General features: G+C 36.7%; 1 protein-coding gene across 5 annotated transcripts in view; it reads right to left on the bottom strand.

The window, feature by feature from the left end:
- CDC42BPA (CDC42 binding protein kinase alpha) overlaps positions 1-21097 on the bottom strand; it is a 180341-nt gene that overhangs the window by 102920 nt on the left and 56324 nt on the right. For all 5 annotated transcript variants that reach the window (XM_063391149.1, XM_063391146.1, XM_063391145.1 and 2 more), the window contains exons 3-6: positions 18842-18933; positions 12624-12707; positions 8276-8371; positions 3673-3821 (exon numbers count right to left, since the gene is read on the bottom strand). In XM_063391149.1, coding sequence (XP_063247219.1) covers positions 3673-3821; positions 8276-8371; positions 12624-12707; positions 18842-18933 — 421 coding nt within the window. The remainder of the gene's footprint in view (positions 1-3672; positions 3822-8275; positions 8372-12623; positions 12708-18841; positions 18934-21097) is intronic.

Below are 21097 nucleotides of genomic sequence, written 5' to 3' on the forward strand. Positions count from 1 at the left end.
TCTGCAAATCTCAGGGAAAATCTCCTCCGGTGGCAGACAGGACTTCTCCAGTCTTTTTTTACTCTAAAGGATTTAGACAAAACTAAGAATTTCTACTTTACATAAAACTGAGAGAAAACCTGGTTCACCAATAAAATCATAAAGGTGTTGTAGGAAAAACAATTGTTATGTGTTTGTGGTAACACAACATGCATAAAGAAAGTGTAACTACCTAGCTTAAACTGAGAAGAGTTTTACTGCAGTCCACACCTGGATATTTGATAATGTATGCAAATATAAGATTTTAACATATGCCATGAGGAATTAGGTAACAACACAACCTTGAAACTAAAATTAATAATAATGCTTGTAGAGACTTTTTTCAGAGGAAAAAAAAATAAAAAGAAAAGAAAGGTGCTAAAAATTTATAAAAATAAAAGACAAACTGATGCTGATTCCTAATAAAAGGGAAATCTTAACCTGTATGATACTACAATTTGCAGAAGACTGGCACAAGAAAATATTTAACCTTGGCCTAAAAGCAAGCATCACTTCATTGCTACAAATTGTAGTTGAAGATATCAGGGTTAGGTATAAGCTTCCCAAGGCAGTTGTGAATTTGTGAGAGGTACAAATATTACTTCCTTTCTCATTTTGAACAGCTGCACTTAGATGAAGTTTCCTTTCTAAAGCCAGCCTTGGAGCTCTCAACATCACTTGGTAGTGCCAGTGCTAGTAAATTCATACCAATGGCAAAAGCTAAGATACTAAAGAAAAGGCCATTTTGTTTACATTCCAACCCATCATTTACCTATCAGGTAAAATACCACAAGATTTGTTCACAGAAATTAATTAGTCAGAGATGAAAAATTATCCAAGGTTTCTGTTCTGACTGATGTTATCTCAAAAATATTGGATCACATATTTGTTGAAACTAAAAAGAGGATACAACCTGAGAAAACATTAAGAATACCCAAAAAATGGTAGTATCAATGTTACTTTTAGTCAGCAACTTTTCTTTTTCTTAATTTCATTAGGTATCAGGAGATAGCTTCAAAAACACCATGCAATTTATCTGCAAAATTTTATTAATACCTGGATTTTCATCTCCTTCCCACTATAAATTCATCCTGCAATCCCACAACACTAGTGCAGAAATAGCACTCAAATTTGGAACTGGAAACCTGAAATACAGTCATTTAACTAATGCTGAGGTTGTTTGTATTTGACATTTCAGAATCTTGGCCAATGTACTTTAGGAAAGGAAAGCGTCTTGCATTTGACATCAGAGTGGTTGGCACAAAAACAGCTACTGTGATCAGCATCACTCCCAAACAAAACTAATTGACAACTAAAAAGTGATTGATGCTAGAAAGACCCAAGAGGAGTGACACACTCAGAACGAAAACAGAAATACCATTTTTAAAAAGTACAAAAACATTCACAGAAACCCTAAAAATTACCATCAAAGTACACCACTGTGAATGGTTAATGTGAAAATCTATCCTGAAAGAACTGGGGCACTAAAAGGAAACAAAACAAAGCAATCTGCTATCTTACTGTGTGAATAGAACCTTGACCAAAACACGCCTAAAGCACGGTTTCTAGTTCAGTAGCACCAACCCAGATCAAATCCTGATGCACAATGGCTATTCATCTGAAATACCACTACTGCAGCTGCTACATTAATCCAGCTTTTAGCACTATTTCCTCCTTCTCCTCCTACATCCTTTGCTGTGTGCAACGCACTCCCAAAAAAAGGATGTGGCCACCACAGTTAAGCCTTCAGGAAAAGAGCATTAGTGGCATTTAGATGATGTGTTTTCTTTTCCTTTCTTTTGCTTTACCAGTTGCAAACAACTTAATAAAACTAACAGTGAAACAGATTTCATTTCAAAGGCTGATCAATTAACACATATCCAAGTGCTCTTTACATTTTTAATCTTGCCAAACATACCTTTATAAACAGGCGTTGTATTACAGCAGCACTAATGATAAAATGCCAAAGTGGCACTTAGAACTTTATGAACGTGAAACTCACTGGCAACGTCACAAATCAAACAACAAAGGACTGAGAATGCATAGGGGCTTTTTTTTGTTAAAAATTTGCATGAATAAATACGCAAGCATAATAATTAGCATGTTATTTTCAGCTGCAATGCTACTATTTTCATTTCAAATTTTACACGAGCACCTATTTCATCTTGGGGACACTACTGTTTGAGGATGGAAACATCACATCTGTTGCACATTACATACTAACAGTACTGGATTACAAAGATTTTGATCTGTTTGGTGGAAAAAGTAGGAGGAATCTGTTCTTCTGGAAAGAGTTACTACTCTATAGGCAGATTTACTGGGTAAAAAACCTGGCAACAATAGATAGTGTCTTACCAATTTACCCACAAACACATTTTAAGAACTAGATCCAAATTAAATTGAATGCAAAACCCCTTCACATCAGGTCCTAAGCAAAAAACAAAACAAAAACAAGAGGCAGAAATCACACAGTTCAAATCTTCAGTACTCAAGGAGAGTACTCTGGGTTTTTCCATGAGACATTATCACACAAAGCTGTCTTTAGCAGGTAGACCCAGTTCTTCAGCAAAACCAGCAGACTTCAGACTATTCCAGAGCAGTGATTTGCAGTTTCGCACCACCCCTCCACATCTCTCATGAGAAGCCAGAATTCCAAAGGAAATACAACACAACCCAGTAACACACCAAAACCAACCACAATACACCTTTTGGACAAAAACCCAACCCTAAAACTGCCCGCATTCCTCTTTTTTTGCAGTGAAGTAGCCAAGTGGGAACAGTAAAAGAGGACATGGTTAGTACAGACTCTAATTAAGCACGATAGATGGATGTATCAAACGAGCTCATTCTGCCAACTTAATGATTCAGCTTAAAGAACTGGGAGTTTTCCTCCTGACTTCTGTCAGAGTCAAGTACATCTGTTGAGAGCATTTGAAGATTCTGCCTCTTGTAAGATAACCTTTTCCTCTGTACATAAGAATTACCATGGAGTTCAGCAGAGAATGATGTATCAAAGAAAAGATGATGCTGGTTTTGTGGAAAAATCAATCATGGTCTCCAAAAAAGCTAGACACAAATGACTTAATATTTTCCTGTGAACACAGGATTTTTATATATATATATATATATATATATATATATACACACACACACTAAGGTAAAGGTAAGTACCACAATTTAAGTACTTCCATTCATTTAGCTGCCCTCACTTTATTTTAATGCTAATATGCTCAAGTCCAAAAGAAAATGCTGAAAAAATTTTCAAAGCAGAGAGTGGTATGTTTTCAGCTTCAGTATACATCAAACAGATTAATGAAGAAACAGGATTTGACCTTTCAATAAACCTGTTCAAAGCTGATCACGTTTCACAAACAGGTTTCCAGTTTTGCTTTTATAAATTAGGACCATTAACTCTCAAACACACCAGTGTGCAAGGTCATGAGATGCATTCAGAGGTTCATTCATGCCTCTGACCATATGCACAAGTTTAGCAACAGCTCCAGTAACCACAACATACAGAGAGATTGGTTCTATCGTGCTCAGTATCACAGCAAGCACTTATTACCAACTTTAAATATTTTCACAGGAAGTAGTTTCACTCCATCAAGCAACTCTCCATAACTCTAACAGGAATTTGGAGCTCTGATTACTTACCTGTGAACGTAATGCAACTGATGAACTGAATCGATGGCTATCACCATTTCAGCCAAATAAAAACGAGCCATATCTTCAGGGAGTCTGTCCTCAAACTTGCTGAGCAATGTAAGCAGGTCTCCTCCGACATAGTAATCCATAACCAGGTACTATGGAGTGGGAAGCATAAGAGAACAGAGTGAGGGGGAAAAGAATCAGTTTATTGAGTGAATAAAAGACTAAATACTCATTGAAGCATAAAAACTCACTGCAAAAATTATTATGGACATGAAAAAAACTAATCAAGATGCTTAGGTGCTCTGAAAACAGCAGTCAGTTCAGCTGCAGTTTAACATTTAGTCTATTTGAATATTTTTCATATTTATACCTCCCCAAATACAGTAAGCCTCATGACAAAACAGTAACTGCTTCATCCACAGTCCCATCATCAAACATCAAATATTTAGATCCTCTGGATTCCCTTAAGAAAACAGCATCCTTTGCTGGAAGGCTAAACAAGTAAGGATTAAAGCACAGACCTATAAAAATGAAACAAATGTGTTCATTTGTACTCTCATTTACGTTGCCCTAATTTCCAAGGCTTTCCCTTCCCTTTTTTCCTACCATCTTCTTTTTCCATTAAATGAATTGCTTTGGAGAGTAAAGTTTTTAGACTATTCAGATTAAGGCAAAGTCTGAGAGCCTTCCAGTGACCCACAGCCTAATTCTAGAAACTGTTGACATTACACATGATACAGGAGCTGGCAATATAAAATACTTGTCACCTTCTCTAATTGAAAGGATAGAGAAAAATATTGATTTCTTATGTATTAATGAAACATAAAACTTGCTAACTATAAAAGTGGATGCAAAGACTTTAGAGAAATCAGAGCCTTTCTGCATTTTACTGTATATACAGAATAAAATCCCACTTCTTTTAGCAACATAGTTAAAATGGCTGAAAACTGAAACTTAAATGTGAAACTCAGGGTTAATATACTTTAGCTTAGTTTTGTTTGGTTTTAATTATGAAACAGCACCTGAAAGGGCAAATGGAGAAAAAAAAATCAAACTAATTATAGCTAACAAACTAACTCTAAACGTTCTAATTTAACATGCACTGCTAAGACATTGCTTTCAAACATCATTGTGGACAGGTTAATTAGAATCACAGAATATCCTGAGCTGGAAGGGACCCACAAGGATCACCGAAGTCCAGCTCCTGGCCCTTCACAGGACAGCCCCAAGAATCAAATCACCTCTGTGAGAATAAATTTCCACTTAGACTATCTGAAAGTTTTTGCTTAGAGTTCCAGTCTGTTTCCAGGAAAGCAGCCTATCTGCATTTGAAGCAGTGACTCTTAAGAAGACCATAAATAACAAAAAATATTGAAAATAATAATGTTAACCCCGATTTGTTTCTTTAAAATTCTGAAAATGCAGACTAAAGGGACTATTTGTATTAGTTCCTCTAACATGTTTGCCTTTCCCATTTTCAGAAAAAAACACAAAGTATGAAGAAAAAAATCAACACAATTATGCCAGCTCTAGGGAAGATGAGGGGCAGGTAGAAATCTTACACCTGTTTCTTTTCCCGCACATTTTCCATAATAATAAAGGTGATGAACAAAGATTTTAACAGCTTGATACAGAATAATGTGAGCATCTTCACTGATTCCAAGTGCATAGGAAAGCACAAAAGGCATTTCCACAAGATTTTAAACATGTTGATAGTCAAATTTTCATTTGTTCCTTTGTGACAGGAATAATAAACATCTTAAATTATGCTCACAATCCTTATAGAAGAAAATTATCTTCTGTTCAGTGGTGCTCCTATGCTGCTTGTGGAACAAGATCGATTGTCTTCGTTTCTTGTGTTTTACAGTTTCAAAAAATGCATTAAGCCTTTGGAACTTCAGGTATTGACTATTAAGTGGTGCATTGTACAGACATCTCCAAGAGCTGAACTTACTACTTTGAAAGTGTATTGAAAAAAAACCTCTTCAGATTCTCCTAACTGATGTGGGATCTCTGCACTCATTCTTCAGCACTTTTAAAACCTCTGTAACTCAGCTACTGGATATAGCAAAATAATGGAATTTTGGCTCTTAAAACACAGGATTCTGCACCTCCTCCTGTGTTTGCAAGAGCAACATAGTAGCCTAATGACACAGAAACCTTCAACTCCTTGAATAAGCCAATACTTAAACTGTAACTCAGGATATTAAGCTGTGAAAATGAATATATGTGTAGGAATGACAGTTAAATCTAAAACCTAAATTTTACATTAAAAAATTCCATCAAATATCCAATGTCAAATATCCACATCCTTATAAAAAGTAGGATTTTTAAAAGCTTTAAAAATACTTTCTCAATGTACACAATCATCCAGATCTATCCAAGTCTCAAATACTCTCAAAATACTACTGTACGACAGCACCATCTTTCCAAGAGAAAGAAAAAGCATAGATTTAAGAACTCTAAATTCTAGTAACTAGTGGAAGCTTAACACAGGCAATTAATCCTAAATCACAGATTAATTTCATGGAAGGCATCTCTTCAGACCTCACTTGCTCAAGTAGGGTCAGCTACAAAAGGCTGATGATGACTGTCTCCAGCTGGTGTTTGAGTATCTCCCAATAAAGAAGGGTTTTCTTGTTTTCTGATGAAACTTTGTGTATTTCAGGTTGTGTCCACTGGCTCCCGTCCTCTCCCCAGGCACCACTGACAGCTCCCTTATACTGATTCCCTCCACTGGGTGTTTATATACATTGATGATAACCCCCCTCTCCATCCTACATTTACTTGGGCTGTAGAATACCAGTAGTCCATACAAGAAGGATGCCCCAGTGTCTCAGTCATTTTTCTGGCCTTGCAATGGACTTGCTCCAGTAGTTCCACCTCTCTTTTGCCCTGGGGAGCTCAGATCTGGACACAGCACTTCAGGTGCAGCTGGGGCAGGGCGGAGCAGAGAGGAAGGACCTCCTCTGACCTGCTGGCCACACTTTTCCTTGCAGTCCAGAATACTCCTGGCCTATTTCACTGTGAGAGTGCATTGCTGGCTCATGGTTAAGCTTGTTATCCACCAGGACCTCAAGTAAAGCTGCTTTGCAATCACCTGGCCCCCAGCATGTACTGGGTTTCTTTCATTCCACCCCAGGTGCAGGGCACTGCCTTTCTCTTTGTGGAGCTTCGTGAATTTCCACTCTCTCCAGTTCTCCACTGGTTGAGGTCCATCTCAAGGCAAGTCACTGCTCAAGCACATCTACTGCTCAATCTACACAGATTTTTTTAAAGGCCGTTGTGTTACACATGATTTTAATCAACAGCATACAAAGAACTAGTGATGATACAAACTCCCAGATGATACAAAATCCCAGTATTCCTGATATTTTGTCCAGCGGGCTGCAGAACTAGCCTCTGTCAGCAGACTATCAAAGATGAAGAACAGAACCTGCTCTGTGCTTAGTGGAAACAAGGAAACTGGCAAGAATAAAACAAATGCTATCAGGCTGTTGTGGAATATATAATACTTTCCTTGAAGTGTTGTTAATGATAAGATCAGGATTACACAATACACGAGATTATTTTTACTGTCCACATTAACAAAGCAGGAAGCTAAATACCTCTGGCTGGGAGGTATTTATGCCAACAGTTAGACTTACAAATGCAGAGCCCTATTTCTATACAAATCTATGAAAATCCACGGATCCCCGGGCATCTGAACTGACAGAAGAAAGTGCAATATAATGGAAAAAAACACTGCAAGTCTGCAAGAGTTCCATGTATAGCACTTTTTGTACTGGACAGACTGGGAAGAAAAAATTACTGTGGCTGTACAGTAGATTTAAAAAAAATAGAATTGCTAACAATATAGAATCCAAAGCATGGGGCAATAAAACCCAAATAATTAAAAGCCATCAATGCGTAGCTGTTGATTTTTTCAGGCATAAATATTACCCAAACTGTATCACAATCAAAACACTTTTTAAGTGGGAAAGATTTTACAGAAAATTGGCCACTTCTCCTCATATTGGTTCTTTTTGTGAGTCATTCAAAATACTCAAAAATTAAATAACATAAAAGAGACATTTTAATCTACAACTACAGCTTCCAACTCTTATTTATGAGCATTTAGTGGCATTCTTCCATGCTGCAATAACATTTTATTGTTTGTGACAGCTTACTGAGTTTAAGTCCTCAAAATAGTAAGTTGTTTCAAAACAAGGCTACTCCCAATTTCTCTCTGTAAAACAGTAATCAGCGTGGTTAATCATAAAAAATTAAAGTAAAATAGAAAATCTATGTTAGTAAGTGCACTTTTATGAATCCAATTAAACTGGAATGACAAATTGTAAGAAAGAATCTGCAGATAGACCAAGGTTTATCAACAAAGGCAAAGTGGTTTAGAAAACAAACCTGCCTTCCTGAGGCATTTATAGCAAACTTTCTAACCAGTCTCCACCCTTCAGGATTTTATGGAAAAATCACAGATCCTCATATGGTCTGTATGGACCAGAACACAAAATTAACAAATAAACTACTTTTCTGTCTCAAATCACAACCAAGACTCTGCATTTCCCCCCCCACCCCCCCCACACATATATATAAAAGCAGCACTTACTAAATAGTTTTCATCCTGGAATGCATAATGTAATGTTGTGATCCACTGGTTATCTCCATTCACTAACACATCTCTCTCTTCTCGAAAACAGGCTGTCTGAAGGGGAGAAAAATAATTATAGGCATTAGCTAAAATATATAAAGAAAAACATTTAGCAAGTTGACTGTGTTTTGACATTTTATTTGGGGGGAAGAAAATCAAAACTGCCTCTCACTTAAGAAGTCATTTATTACACTATCTAAATATGACAAAACCTAAAAAAATAGATATGAGAAGAGCCTACCTTCTTCAAATTTAAGCAGTTGTACTTCTCTGTACTGTTAAGTGAGGCAAAGGGATAAATAAGCTGCTGATTCCCATTGTCTAAAAATTTCAAAATCTTGATGTATCAATAATGACAAAATAGCAACATGTGATTAAGAAAAACAATCAATAATGGCATTACATATTGTAACTGCACTAGGAGTCAGAGAGCTGGAATCTGGAGTCTTATGTTGTTCTATCTCATCATGCTGTTAGCCTAGTTTTACACTTGAGTTTTCACGTAAGGTTCTTTTATTTGAGAGTAGCTGCCAATAACTCCATGTAGTCATCACTTGATAATCATTAACCACTTTCTCCATACCCCTTGCTCAGGAAAAGCAGGGAGAAGTGAATATTGCTCTTGCCAGATATAAGCTGTTGATCAGACATCCCAAGAGGTTTTCCCTCAATACACTGGAAAGAAAAACAGGAGGCAGGAGGTGCCTTCATATCAAGTGGAACAGAGGAGGAACAAGAACGGCCAACAAATATTTTAATTGTGGAACACAGGTTTGTACAAAACAAAAGAAGATAAAATGTGAAAAAATAACCAAGTGCAAAGCAGCAAGGCATTTAATCCAATTAAATTCTCATAACTTGCCCTGAGTAGGGAAAAAAATAGCTCAGCAGAAACAACTTTGCAGAATGACAGACAAAAATGACCAAACGATGAAAAGCCAAAAAGAAACTATAGCAAAGAAGTCCCATAAACATTTTTAAGGGAGTGAGTTCTGAAGTGAGTATCACAAGAAAACAAAATGTACCAAATAAAGCCAAACACTCAATTTTGTTCAGAAAAAAAAAGATCTAAAAGACAGTGCCAAGGAAAGAAAAATATTGTACGGGCTCTATTTAGAATAGCAGGTTTGAGAAAAACACGGACCATATTTTATTCCAGCACATTCTGCTCTTCACAAAGATGTTTCATCATTTTGAACCCTGCCATGTCTCTTCCATCTTTGAGCCAGCTAATTTTAAAGGAAATTCAAGCCTTTGCCTTTTTTTTTTCATTTTAATTTCCAAATCCAATAGGAAAACAGCAGAATGGTATTGTGGCTTTTGCTGGCTGTGAGATTTGGAAAGTGAATAATGAAAAGTGAAATATCATTTGAGATTGAGATATGAACAAGAATACATGCAGCAAAAACAGAGCAGCAAGTAACTCCCTCCTCCAAGCAAATAAACCATCACAAGTCCTTTTCTTGGTGAATACAGTGAGTAAGAACTATGCAGACCAGGAAAAATTAAGGTGAAATCCTTTAAGGAGACAAATCAGTGAAATCTGAGAAAACAGCAAGATGTAGTTAAATACTTTCAAAAAATATTGAATGAAAAATAGACTTGGGGTAGGAGAACGAGCATGGATCATCTTCAGAAGGAAGAAAAGCTGTTTGATGCTTCAGCTTGATTTTTTTTCCTTCCTTGTTTGTAAACTCTTGACATATTTCAGAGAGAAATAACTATGAACTCTTGTTTTCACAAGCATGAATAACAGGTAGTTTCTCTACTTGTTATGACACAATTCATAGGATCAGTTACTAGAGAGTTTATATAATTCCAGTTGTTTTTGCCATGATTTGACAAAAGACTGTGCATTCCTTGAGCACTCCAGACACCCACCTCTGGGCAGCATGCCTAGAGCTGAAGCAACAGCTACTATCACAGCTGAGACAGCAACAGCCAGAGTCGAAGTAAAAAAAAAAAAATCCAACAACAAAAAGAGACAGTAGCAGTGGTTCTTTTAATTACTGTAACATGGCTCAATCAGGCTTTTTAAACATGAAGCCTTTTTTTGTGCCTTCCATTATTCCAGCATTACATTTCATCTTCCCTAAGCAGTCTCCTTGAACCCTTGGGCAGGGACCTCCAGAGGTCATCTGGTCCAACTCTCCATGACACCAACTCAGTGCTGTGGTCGTATCTCTCCTGTTATCATGGCCTTCAAGCAGCAAAGAATTTGACTTGCTCTGCTTTTTGGTGCTCATGTTCTCACAGCTCAGAGTCAGCATCTGCTGGGGGTGCTGACTGCTTCCATGCTGCCTAATATTTGTGCTGGTCTCCCCTGAGCCTCATCTGGCACCAGCGTGGCACACTTGTAACTCTAAGTGACTGTCAACGCTCAGGGTAACAGGTCTGGGAGTGTAACAGCAAGATGTCACACACTTCCAGGTACTCCTTCTATCAGTAACGTTCCCAGTTCTACATCCCATCTCAACAGTGGCTAGTATTTGGAAAATTTATGCTCTGTATTATACAAAAAAGAACACTGACTTTGCAACCTGTATAATTTTATCATAATGAAGTTTTTGCACTCAGAGCTTGAAGTCCTCTACCTTAATGTGGCATTCTCAAGCCTTTTTTGAGTCTGTACTCCCTTTTTGCTTTTACAAATGACTCCACACTGTTGATACAGAGGTATATGAACATATAGATCTATCTATATGCTTGTGTTTTTGGACTGCACTATTTTCCTCAGTGTATCTCAGTGTTAGTGCAGCATACTGCTATCAGAGCCAAAATCGGTCATTTTCCCCACTAGCAGTAAGAAGTGCATTCATGAACATTTAAAAATGACAGGTTACAGTTACTAAAGGTCATTCTTTATAATGCATTTTCACTCCAGATGGTTCTCTTTCCACTATATACCCATGGGTTACAAATACATGGAAAAACATAGCTGTAATTCTTTTTAGGCTAACGGTTCAGACTTTCAGAAATTCAGCCGGACCCATGGGAAGAGTATTTTTAATACCTTGAATAGAGAAAAATTTTTGAAACCTATTTATAACTGTATGTTAATGAAAAGAAACAGTTTTCAAACTCACTTTAAAAGGGTACATTTAAAAATAGAGTGGAGCTTTATTCCTGGTCTTTTCTTTCTCACTGAAATAATAAAACTTACAGTAATGACATTTGTCTTGGAGAGAAATACCTCTTTGTATCAAGACTACTGCCAGATTGCTCAGTATCTTAATAATTTCTGGATAAAAAGGAAACACACTGTGCACATCTAACCACAATCTGCAAGCCATTTATACTTCTTAATGTGATAACATTTTCACTGAAAGAGACAGGATGTGCACACATCAGAAATTTGCTTTAATTTGTCTGAATACATTTTTTTTAAAGTGTGATGGTTTCCCATTGATCTCACTTCCTACCAAGATGTAATTAAAACATAAATGTGGAAATCAGAATAAACTTGGAAGCAGTTGAACAGCAAGGCAGCCTGAGAGCAGCAAAGTTGAGGTCTCAAATAAAAACTATATATTTATGAGAGTATTTTTAGTCCACATAGATGAAGAATTTCAAAACAAATTAGAGAGTTAGATACATGTTCCATCTAAAATTAATACACAAGTATTCAGGTGCAGGATGCATTTTATAAGCTTCCTTTCAAAGGAATCCAGGGGAAATATATTAAGGACTTTATGAAGAGAAGAGTTGTGTAATGAAAGTAAGCAGCTGAGGCAAAAGCAAGCTGGTAAAAGAGCTGTTCCAGCTTTTTCAGACACAAAATGGACTCCAGCTATAATGAGGAACTTCTTAGCACGTATTTCTGCAGATTAACATTTTTAGGAAACATGCACTCTAATTAATTTTCAACTTCTATCTTTCTGATTTTTCAGTCTACTCATTGGGCCTTTACTAAGTTCTAACTACTGATAAACTAATAGTCTTGATGAGCTTCAGCTCAGCAATTACCTTCTTACAACTCAGTAACTACCTTCCACCATGGAAAATGTTTGCTAAAGACTACATTTCCAACTGGAACAAATGCATTAAAAAACCACTTGTGTAGTTGGTAATTCTTGGGCAATTACAGAAAAGACCTAATGTCAAAAACATTAGAAGCCAGAAGTCACGATTCCAGGCCATTTTAACCCTTGTGATGAATTGTTTTAAGCTTATTTAATATTAATCTTTATACTGTCAATAAATAGTGAAGCACTTCCTCCGCCCCTCTAATAAACATGGAGACTTGTGGACAGAGAAATGTCAATTCAGCAGGACACAATCATGGAGAACATTATTGTAATCTTACTTCAGCTCTCTTCAGCATCTCCCACTTATTAAGTATCTTCATTGCAAAAACTTTATCTGCATTTTTCAGTTTTACTACTGCAACCTGGAAAAGACAAATGAAAGATAAGTTACAACAAGAGAATGCATATTGTTCTCATTTTTATGTAACCTTGCAGTTTTGGAGGTCTTTTCCTGAGTGTTCTGGACATATTTTTACTATGCACACAATACCTCACGATCAAGACAGAAACACCTCAATAGTATAGGAAAATTCCAGATTTATTGTAAACTTTCCTTATGTATGATACTTTCCCTATGTATAATTTTTTCTAAGTGACCATCAATGAAGAACTGGCATTTCTGACCATCACACTTCTTGCTCCATCACAGTGTCCTGAAGCTCTCTCTGCTCTGTTTTATATTCCTGGACTTCAGTGCTACACACTAATTTAATCTCAGAACCCTCAAGAAAAGGTAACAGTGTAGCAGATTCTAAATCAAGATAAACAATGTGGTTCTAGTTTTAGACACAATAAAATTGTAGGTTTGCCATAAAACAACTTCCACTCTTATTTCAAATAATGCACTAGATTTTCTTCAGATTGGACTTCACATTTTTCCACCTGAAGTTCATCGAGCTCTTTATCAGGTCTCTTGTAAACAGCAGGGAAACAGTGAAATACACAACTTCTAGAGAAGTAAAACTTAACAAAACAAGCCTGCCCAGCTGTCCCTACTCCTCTCATAGCTTCTGAAACATTAGATGCCATAGGCCTCTATAATAATAAATTAACTAAGTTCACTGACACCATTCTTTTCTGAGAATATTAGTTTCATTTAGCTATAATATAAGCTAACATAGAATATTTTTAGGAAAGAGGGAAGGAAGAAGTTTACACAAACTTGTTTTCACAGTTCAGGCTTCCCTGGGTATGGAAAGCTCAGTGTCTCAACCAAAATGGGTATGAAAGTGCCACAAACTCAAAGCTGCTGATCAGAACTAGACCCAATTCTAGAAAAGTTCAACAATCACTACATTTTAACAATCATTCTCCAACTATCCTGTTCTGCCTCTTCCCTTTTAAAGGACTCTTAAAACTAAAGCAGATAAAAGTTTATTTCTGTGTGCATCTGGTTACAAACCAACATGCTGTCACACAGATTATCATCATCTTCATCCTGCAGGCCAGTGACAAAAAAATACGAAGGTTGAATCCTACATTCCTTTCACCTCTTTCATAATCAGTAAACCAGCAATGTGTGAAGACAGTGATAACAGAAAAGAAAATACAGGATCAGACAGTTTGAAGAACGTGTCGTGCAAACCTCTTTCCACCATCTTCAAATGTGTCATCAGCTGCAACAGCTTCACAAACGAGGCAAAAGCACAGGTTGAAGGCTTGCAATACTCTGATGTCTAAACCAACGTGTATCTCACAGTGTGGCTCTTGCCTAGCTATAGATTCACAGACCAAGCACTGTCACTTCCCATATGTACATTACTGGCCCTGCTCTTGACACTGCTGCCTTCTGGGGGTTGCAGGGGGAGGGAGTGGCAGGGAGATAAAAAGAGGAGATAAGACAGAAAGGTCTGGGTACATTTATTTGTTTAAACTAGTTTATGGGCTGAAATTTTTAAAATTTACCTCACACGAGGCTCAAGTTCAGATTTAGTATCCATTAAGGAACTTTCAGATTTGAAAGACAAAAATGGATTATTACTTAAGCTTAAAATATAGTAATTGTAATTCATAAAGAATGTTTGCTCTGCATGGTAATGCAAGACTGAGAATCACAGATTTTTTTTGAGGGAAAGATGAATCCTCTGCAGTGATACATAGCCCAGTTATGAGTATGTTTTTGCTTTACTAGCTAAATCTTAGCAAGAAGCTCTGGTAAGCCATTATCTGTATCAATTTCTAATGAGAAATGGCAGGAGGAGAAAGTCTTAACACTGCACCTAGTCTATATTCAAACTGCATCCAACCTAACTTGAACAACAGGGACATCCCTGCTGATGCAGCCTGTGGCGTGAAGCTACAACGCAGTTGTAGATCTTTAAGGGTTTTGGGACTCTTGCAGGCAAAGATTAAAAGGCTGCTGCTCCTAAAGCTGAGTAGCTTCTGCTGCCCAGCATGGAAAGTAAGTTTTTCCCCCCCATTAACCACTGGAGTAGAGGAAGCCAGAGGCATAAGACAATACAAGTATTTCAAGGCCAATTTCAGGATTTCATTTCTTGCCTGTAGCATGCCCAGTGCAAGGCTGTGTTATTCTGCAAAGGACTTGGTTATTGGAAGACACACAGTAAGACTGCATAGCTGCCTAAATTTCCTAAGTCTCCTATTCAGCATTCACTTGGACACAAGTGCAGGAGCTACAGCACTGCCTTTGGTGAAGATCTGGAACACAGGCCCTCTGTTGCATGAACAAAGGCTTGGTACCTTCTGCAAATGTGTAACAGCATTGAAGAGTGACTAAAGAGCACAAATACACTCATGTTCACCAGCTGTGTTTACAGTCAGTCAGAAGCTTTTAGTCCGTGAAAGCCATTAATGTTATTTCATATCAATAACCACCACACACAAAAGATCACAGACATCATCATCATCTTTCTGCAATCACAGCACGTTTTTGGGGTGTCTCAGTGCTTTATGAAAGTAAATTTCAAAATGCGCATTGCAAGACTGTGAAAGTAAAACCTGACACTTCAGCAATGAGTAGACTGATGTAGTTTCTAATTGTAACAAAAAAAAAAAAATCTGATTCATGATTACAAACCCAGGCAGTGTTTACATATACACAGAGTATTTACTACCTACACAAAGGCACAAATACACACAGAGTTTTGTTTTGATCTTTTCCCTTCCCCAGTGAAGCTGTCAAGACTGAAGAAAAAGTGATCATTCCTGTCCTAGTGATACTGAAGTGTCTTGCTACTGGAACTTCTAAAAATTAGACTTTTTAAAGGTTGGGGATTTTTTAAATTTTGTTTTCCTGTGAGCAGCATCCCCCCCCCCCCCCAAAAAAAACCAGTGGTATGTGCTGATGTAAACATCTTGGCTTTAGTCAGATAGAAAGTTTTTTTCCCAGTGTTCCAACCATTTTCCATATTGCCCCAAACAGCAGTCTAATTTGGCATGCTATCAGACACCTTCTGCCCCAAGCTTGGCTATTTATCTCGATGACATTCGCCTGCACATTCCCTTTGCTTAAAAAGCAATAGCCTTATACAGAAAAAACTAGAGTAGAACAGAAGAACAGAATATTACAACAGAAGAATTACAGAATAGAAGCTATTAAAATTGAACTAAAATAAAGAAAAATAAGAACAATACAAGTAGAAAAGAAGATTCAGCATTGATTTTCTTGTCCAGCAAGAACAAGCAGAGAAGAAAGAATGTGACTGTTCATAACTGTATGACAAAAATTAGGAGTTACTAGGTCATTCTGAAGCTGCAAAATTCATCATCTTCAAAATATCAACAACATAACAACCTAATATTTGCTAGCATAAGCATGCACTGATTTTTTTTTTCAAAGCTATAACAGAATCAACTGAAAATTCTGTATTAGGTATATCTTTTACTAAGCTGCACTTTTATACTGCTGAGGGACACCACTAAGAGCTGTTGCCTGGTTGCTTCACCTTTCCTTGCAGCATTTTTCAGCTCCCAAGTTTAAAATTTTTTGTTTCAAGTTAGGTTTTTCAAACCCTGCTGCTCAAAGCCAGCACAATGAAACATTTGAAGCCCACATTATTAATTTTACCACGATAATCCTGCACCTCCCCCAAGCAAAACATCTGTGTTTTCTAAAGGCACCACTTTTACATATAATTGTAAACAAGTAAATGTATGCATGCAGAAGGCAGGGGCATGTGAACAATATGACAAAAGGAAGCTTTCTCAGAAGGCAGAAAAAAGGTTAGGGGGAAAAACAAAACTAGGAACAATGAACTCTTATAGTTATAAGCAGTAACTAGTTTAAACTACATTTTTGTCTGCATTAAACTTGTGAAAACAAAAAGGGAAATATTTCTTGACTATGCAAATTGAAGAAATTGAATAGCATAAAATGAAAATAGGAACAAGTCTGAGACTGTGCCAAAGAAAACTTGCACTAACTTTGTAGTCTACAGAACTTCAGAATTGTGTTGATTCAGGAGACAAAAATTACCCCTCCCAGTAACCTAGAGCAACCTTGGTCTCATTTATAGTTTGCTGGAAAGAAAATACATTCTTTCAGATTTCTTAATCTGTCTCGGTAAATACAAGTATTGTGCAATTTAATATTAGTATAGTTTTTTTGTGGTTTAAGTAGCAGTAAAGTTTGGTCGTCCTTTTTTCCACCTTGGTCAGATATTTACTGGTTATTTTACAGGAATATTAGCAATTTCATATAGAACTTATTTTCTTAGACAAAAGTCTGTGTAGAACTTGCCTTTGCTAACCTAGCAAGACATATATCCTTCCAAATATTTATTAAGTCCTACTTTAAGAACATAAAACCCCTAACATCTTCACTGAAAGAATTCAGTTTTCCCTTTGTTGAAGATTTTGACAATTAATAGAGTCATGCTATCTTCTTCAGATAAGGAATTAGAAAGAAACACTGTTCCTAGGAGAGAAGAACTAACCAATTACACAGACTGTCCCCAGAAGAGGACAGGGAAAGTTACATTCTCACTGTTTGTGGGATGATTCACCACAAAGAACTTCCTGAGAAAGAACCACGGTTTCTTTGCGGTTTAGCTGCTGAGGAGTTTGATGCTGATTTAGCAGACAGAAATGACTTCTCCTAAAAACACAATATAAGGCACTTTTCAAGTATGATTCTTCTGACAAGAAGGCACCAACATCAGCGATTTTTCTTATGTTTAACACAATCTGTACACGAACTCAGCTGTAACTCCTATGGTAGCACTGACCAAGGCTAATCTTTTAAGCAGAAGTGTTTACATCAAAATGGAGATTGCAACATTCTCTGTGGCAGAGGTTTAGTCTAAAGATAAATTATCCATGAGTAACTTCAGCCATCAGTCTCCTTTATAAAGAAGCTTTACTTCCGATGGAGCAAAACCAAGAGTGATAAAGCAGCTAAATAAATAGTACTTTTTCTGTTATTTTTACAGCTGCCCAATGATTATATTTGCACATAGGGATCAGAGTATGTAGTGGCACACACTGCAGTGAAAATTCCTCTTCCTTACAAACTACCTACAGGAGTCTGCTCTTCCATAATCACAGACTGGCAAAGACTGATTTTCACTCAAGATGCAAACATGTAAATGAACCTGAGAACAGCTCCTCTCTGTCACATGCCAGAAATCCTCTCCTATCAAAGAGAACTTCCATTTCCAAAGGCAATGAAGACTTTGATCAGAAAATCTTATTCTTTTGGTTTAAGCTCATGTGTCTTTTCAGGCAGTATGGAGTACCTCCTGCAGAAGCTTTACACACTACCCACATCTGCAGTATACTTGGCTATGAAAAACTCAAGGCACTCTTGTACATTAGATTGCTCTTTCTACAGTGTACTGCATGTAAAACAAAGCTCATGCACCCAAAGGAATTAAGAAAAATGGGGCAGAAAGCTAACACCTTAAATCACTAGGTCCTAGTGACTTGTCTGGCAACTTCAAATGAGAGACAGCTGAATCAGAAGCAGCAAAAAAATTGTATGGTTTGACAGCAGTAGGTGACGATTGAAAAAGAAAATAACATCTGCTGAAGTCCATAAAAGAAATACAGGAAAAATATTCAAACATTCATTAAAATAGGAAACTAAATGACAGGAAAAGAGAGATTTCTCTGTGTTGTTGGAATGTAAGTGTCAATATTTGGCTATTTAAGCTACTAAAAACTACTTTCAGACTATATAGATATTAGGAAAATTAGCCACTCTTAGATCTCTATACCATTAGTTACACACTGGCCTCCACCTCCTGACTGGAAGGAATTAGTCAAGCAAATGATTTATCCTCAGACAGTTGAAACATGGTCTCTTAACCCATGTGAGCCTGCCTGCTCTCAAAATTCACAAGACTTAAAAAGAGCTGTCAAAGAATGTATAAAACAAGATGTACTTGCCTCAAACATTAGGTAGGATTGTAATATCCATTATGGCTAAATAATGCAGAAACCTGTGTATCAGTGTACTGTTATTAACTGTCTCTGCTCAGTGCTGCAGGTTTGCAAGAGAATTATCCAAACCCTTCCACCTCCTTCTCACACATACCTCCCCAAAGGCTCCTCGACCAATCACCTTCAGAATCTCAAAATCTTCTTTATGTAGTCGCATCTGTTTCACTTTAGATGTAAAAGGTTTGGCTGAAACAAAGGGAAAAAAAAGAATAATTAAAAACCCAAAAAAACAACCCATGCAAAAATCAAAAAACAAAGTAACAGTAACACAAAAGAGATGCAGAGCCTAAAAACAAGGGATCACTTGCCTTATATACCTGTATATCCTAAAGGAATATAATGAAATTTAAAGCTAGAAATAATGAAGTAAGAAATAAGTCAAAACTGCTGTGAGAAAAAGCTTTATGAAGTAAGCTTGCTTTTGCCTTCTTTTCATAAAAAACAAATGGAGTCAAGCTGACTGTATTTTTCCACAGACTTTTGAATTCACAGACATCCACTGCACCTGTGCTATACAACTCTGGTTGCAAAAGCAATGTATAATATAATGAGTTCACTTTGGACAATGTTAATTTATTTGCCAATCACCTAAACAATCCTATATTCAATCAAAAATTAAAATGGTGGTGAATGTTAAGTGGAAGGTCAATATTGGCCTATACAATGTATTATGCAATGTTTTTGAAAACTACTTCTTCAACATAGTCAACACTTGGCTTTTGGAAGGAAGAACAGTTGTACTCAAGTTATTATTAACATATTCAGTGAAAAAACTGAATGTATTTTCAAGTTAAGCTTCATTTCCCTGTTCTTTCCCCCCTCTTTTTTAATATATTTGGAAGCAGTAAGCAAAATAATGTATTGTGTTCCAGCCAGGTAGCACCCCAGCACTGTTTGCAGTAAAACAGTCTCAGGAGCACTATTCCTCTCTTTCAGCCCCATTTAGCACTATAATTAACCAGTCCTGGTTCATTAATATGTGCTCTCTGCATGCATGCAAAACATCTAAGTTACTGGTATTGCTACATCAACATATACATGGTACAACCCTTGGTAAAAAAAAGAAAAAAATTCAAACTTGAAGTAATTTAGTAGGAAAATGTGTTCTTTATAAAATTGTTGTTTTAAAGGCACTTTCAAGACTTTACACAAATGGAATCCTATTACTAAAACAGACACTTCAGTAAATATGGTTCATACAAGAAGGTTGTATAATCAGGACTGAGACGGGTCTCAGAAACATGAATTCAATTTCTGGCTCAAAGGCAGTCTAGCTCAATGATCCCAAACAAGGAACCTGAGATACTTCACCCAGTTTCACATCTATGAAAAGTGGACAGTATTTTTGTAACAGGCAAGACAAATGACCATCACATTCCTGAATCACAAAAAACCCAAAAAAGTACATTGTAAACTCGCCATTTTACAAGGCCCATAAAAATCTTATTAGCTTATGCTTTCAGGGTACAGGGGCCCATCTATGTCCATTTCTCTCTCTACAGAGGCTGATGGAATCAGTGCAGCTTTATTTGCAGGGAAGACTTGTAACAGGCATTGTACTGCAGAACAATTTGTTCAGAATAACATTTCTAAACAGAAATGGGGAACTATTTTCAAAAGCTCTGAAAGCAAATGACCCTAAGCAAGAATCAAGTTAAATAAACCTAGACACATGTAAGAAACCAAATTTGGGTTCTCCTAGAATTCAGTATTTTCTCTTTCTAATGTTATGAAATAATCCTTGCTAAAACCCTATAATTCAATTTAGAAATTCAATATTAATCATGCAGCCCTTCAAGGCACTACAGCACATCCTTGTCCAAAAACCTGTCTTCTATGCATCAAAGCAATCTTATAAGCTGAGTCAAGACACAAGCTACCTGTAGTTTTGACACCTAAAAACCCCAGAAAATGTTTTCATCCTAGTCCTTAAGGTAGCTTTCTAAACCACATCTGAACAACAATGCAAAAATGCAGGGAATTGTGTTTACAGCACAGCTCTACTAACATTTGTGGTACAATAGATGAAACCCTTTAAAAATCTCAGTGGTTACAAAGTCTGAACCTGGTCTCTTGTTCTGAAATTTCTCAGATATCAGAAATCAATTCTCTCCCAGGAATTACATCTTTTCCAAGCACAGGAACATCATCTTATGATTAAAAAAAACCAGCATTAGATCCAAATAGTAAAGATGCAGCCATATAACACTGAGATTTTCACTGTTTTTCACTACTCCTACTTTACATTTATAATAACTTTATTCAAAATATCAAATTAAAAAATTACAATACAGGTTTAACATTACATTTAAAGCGCTGCTAAAATGCAATTTAAACAAACATCTATTAC

This window comes from Prinia subflava, chromosome 2, assembly GCF_021018805.1.
Source record: "Prinia subflava isolate CZ2003 ecotype Zambia chromosome 2, Cam_Psub_1.2, whole genome shotgun sequence".
In the NCBI taxonomy this organism is placed as follows: domain Eukaryota; kingdom Metazoa; phylum Chordata; class Aves; order Passeriformes; family Cisticolidae; genus Prinia; species Prinia subflava.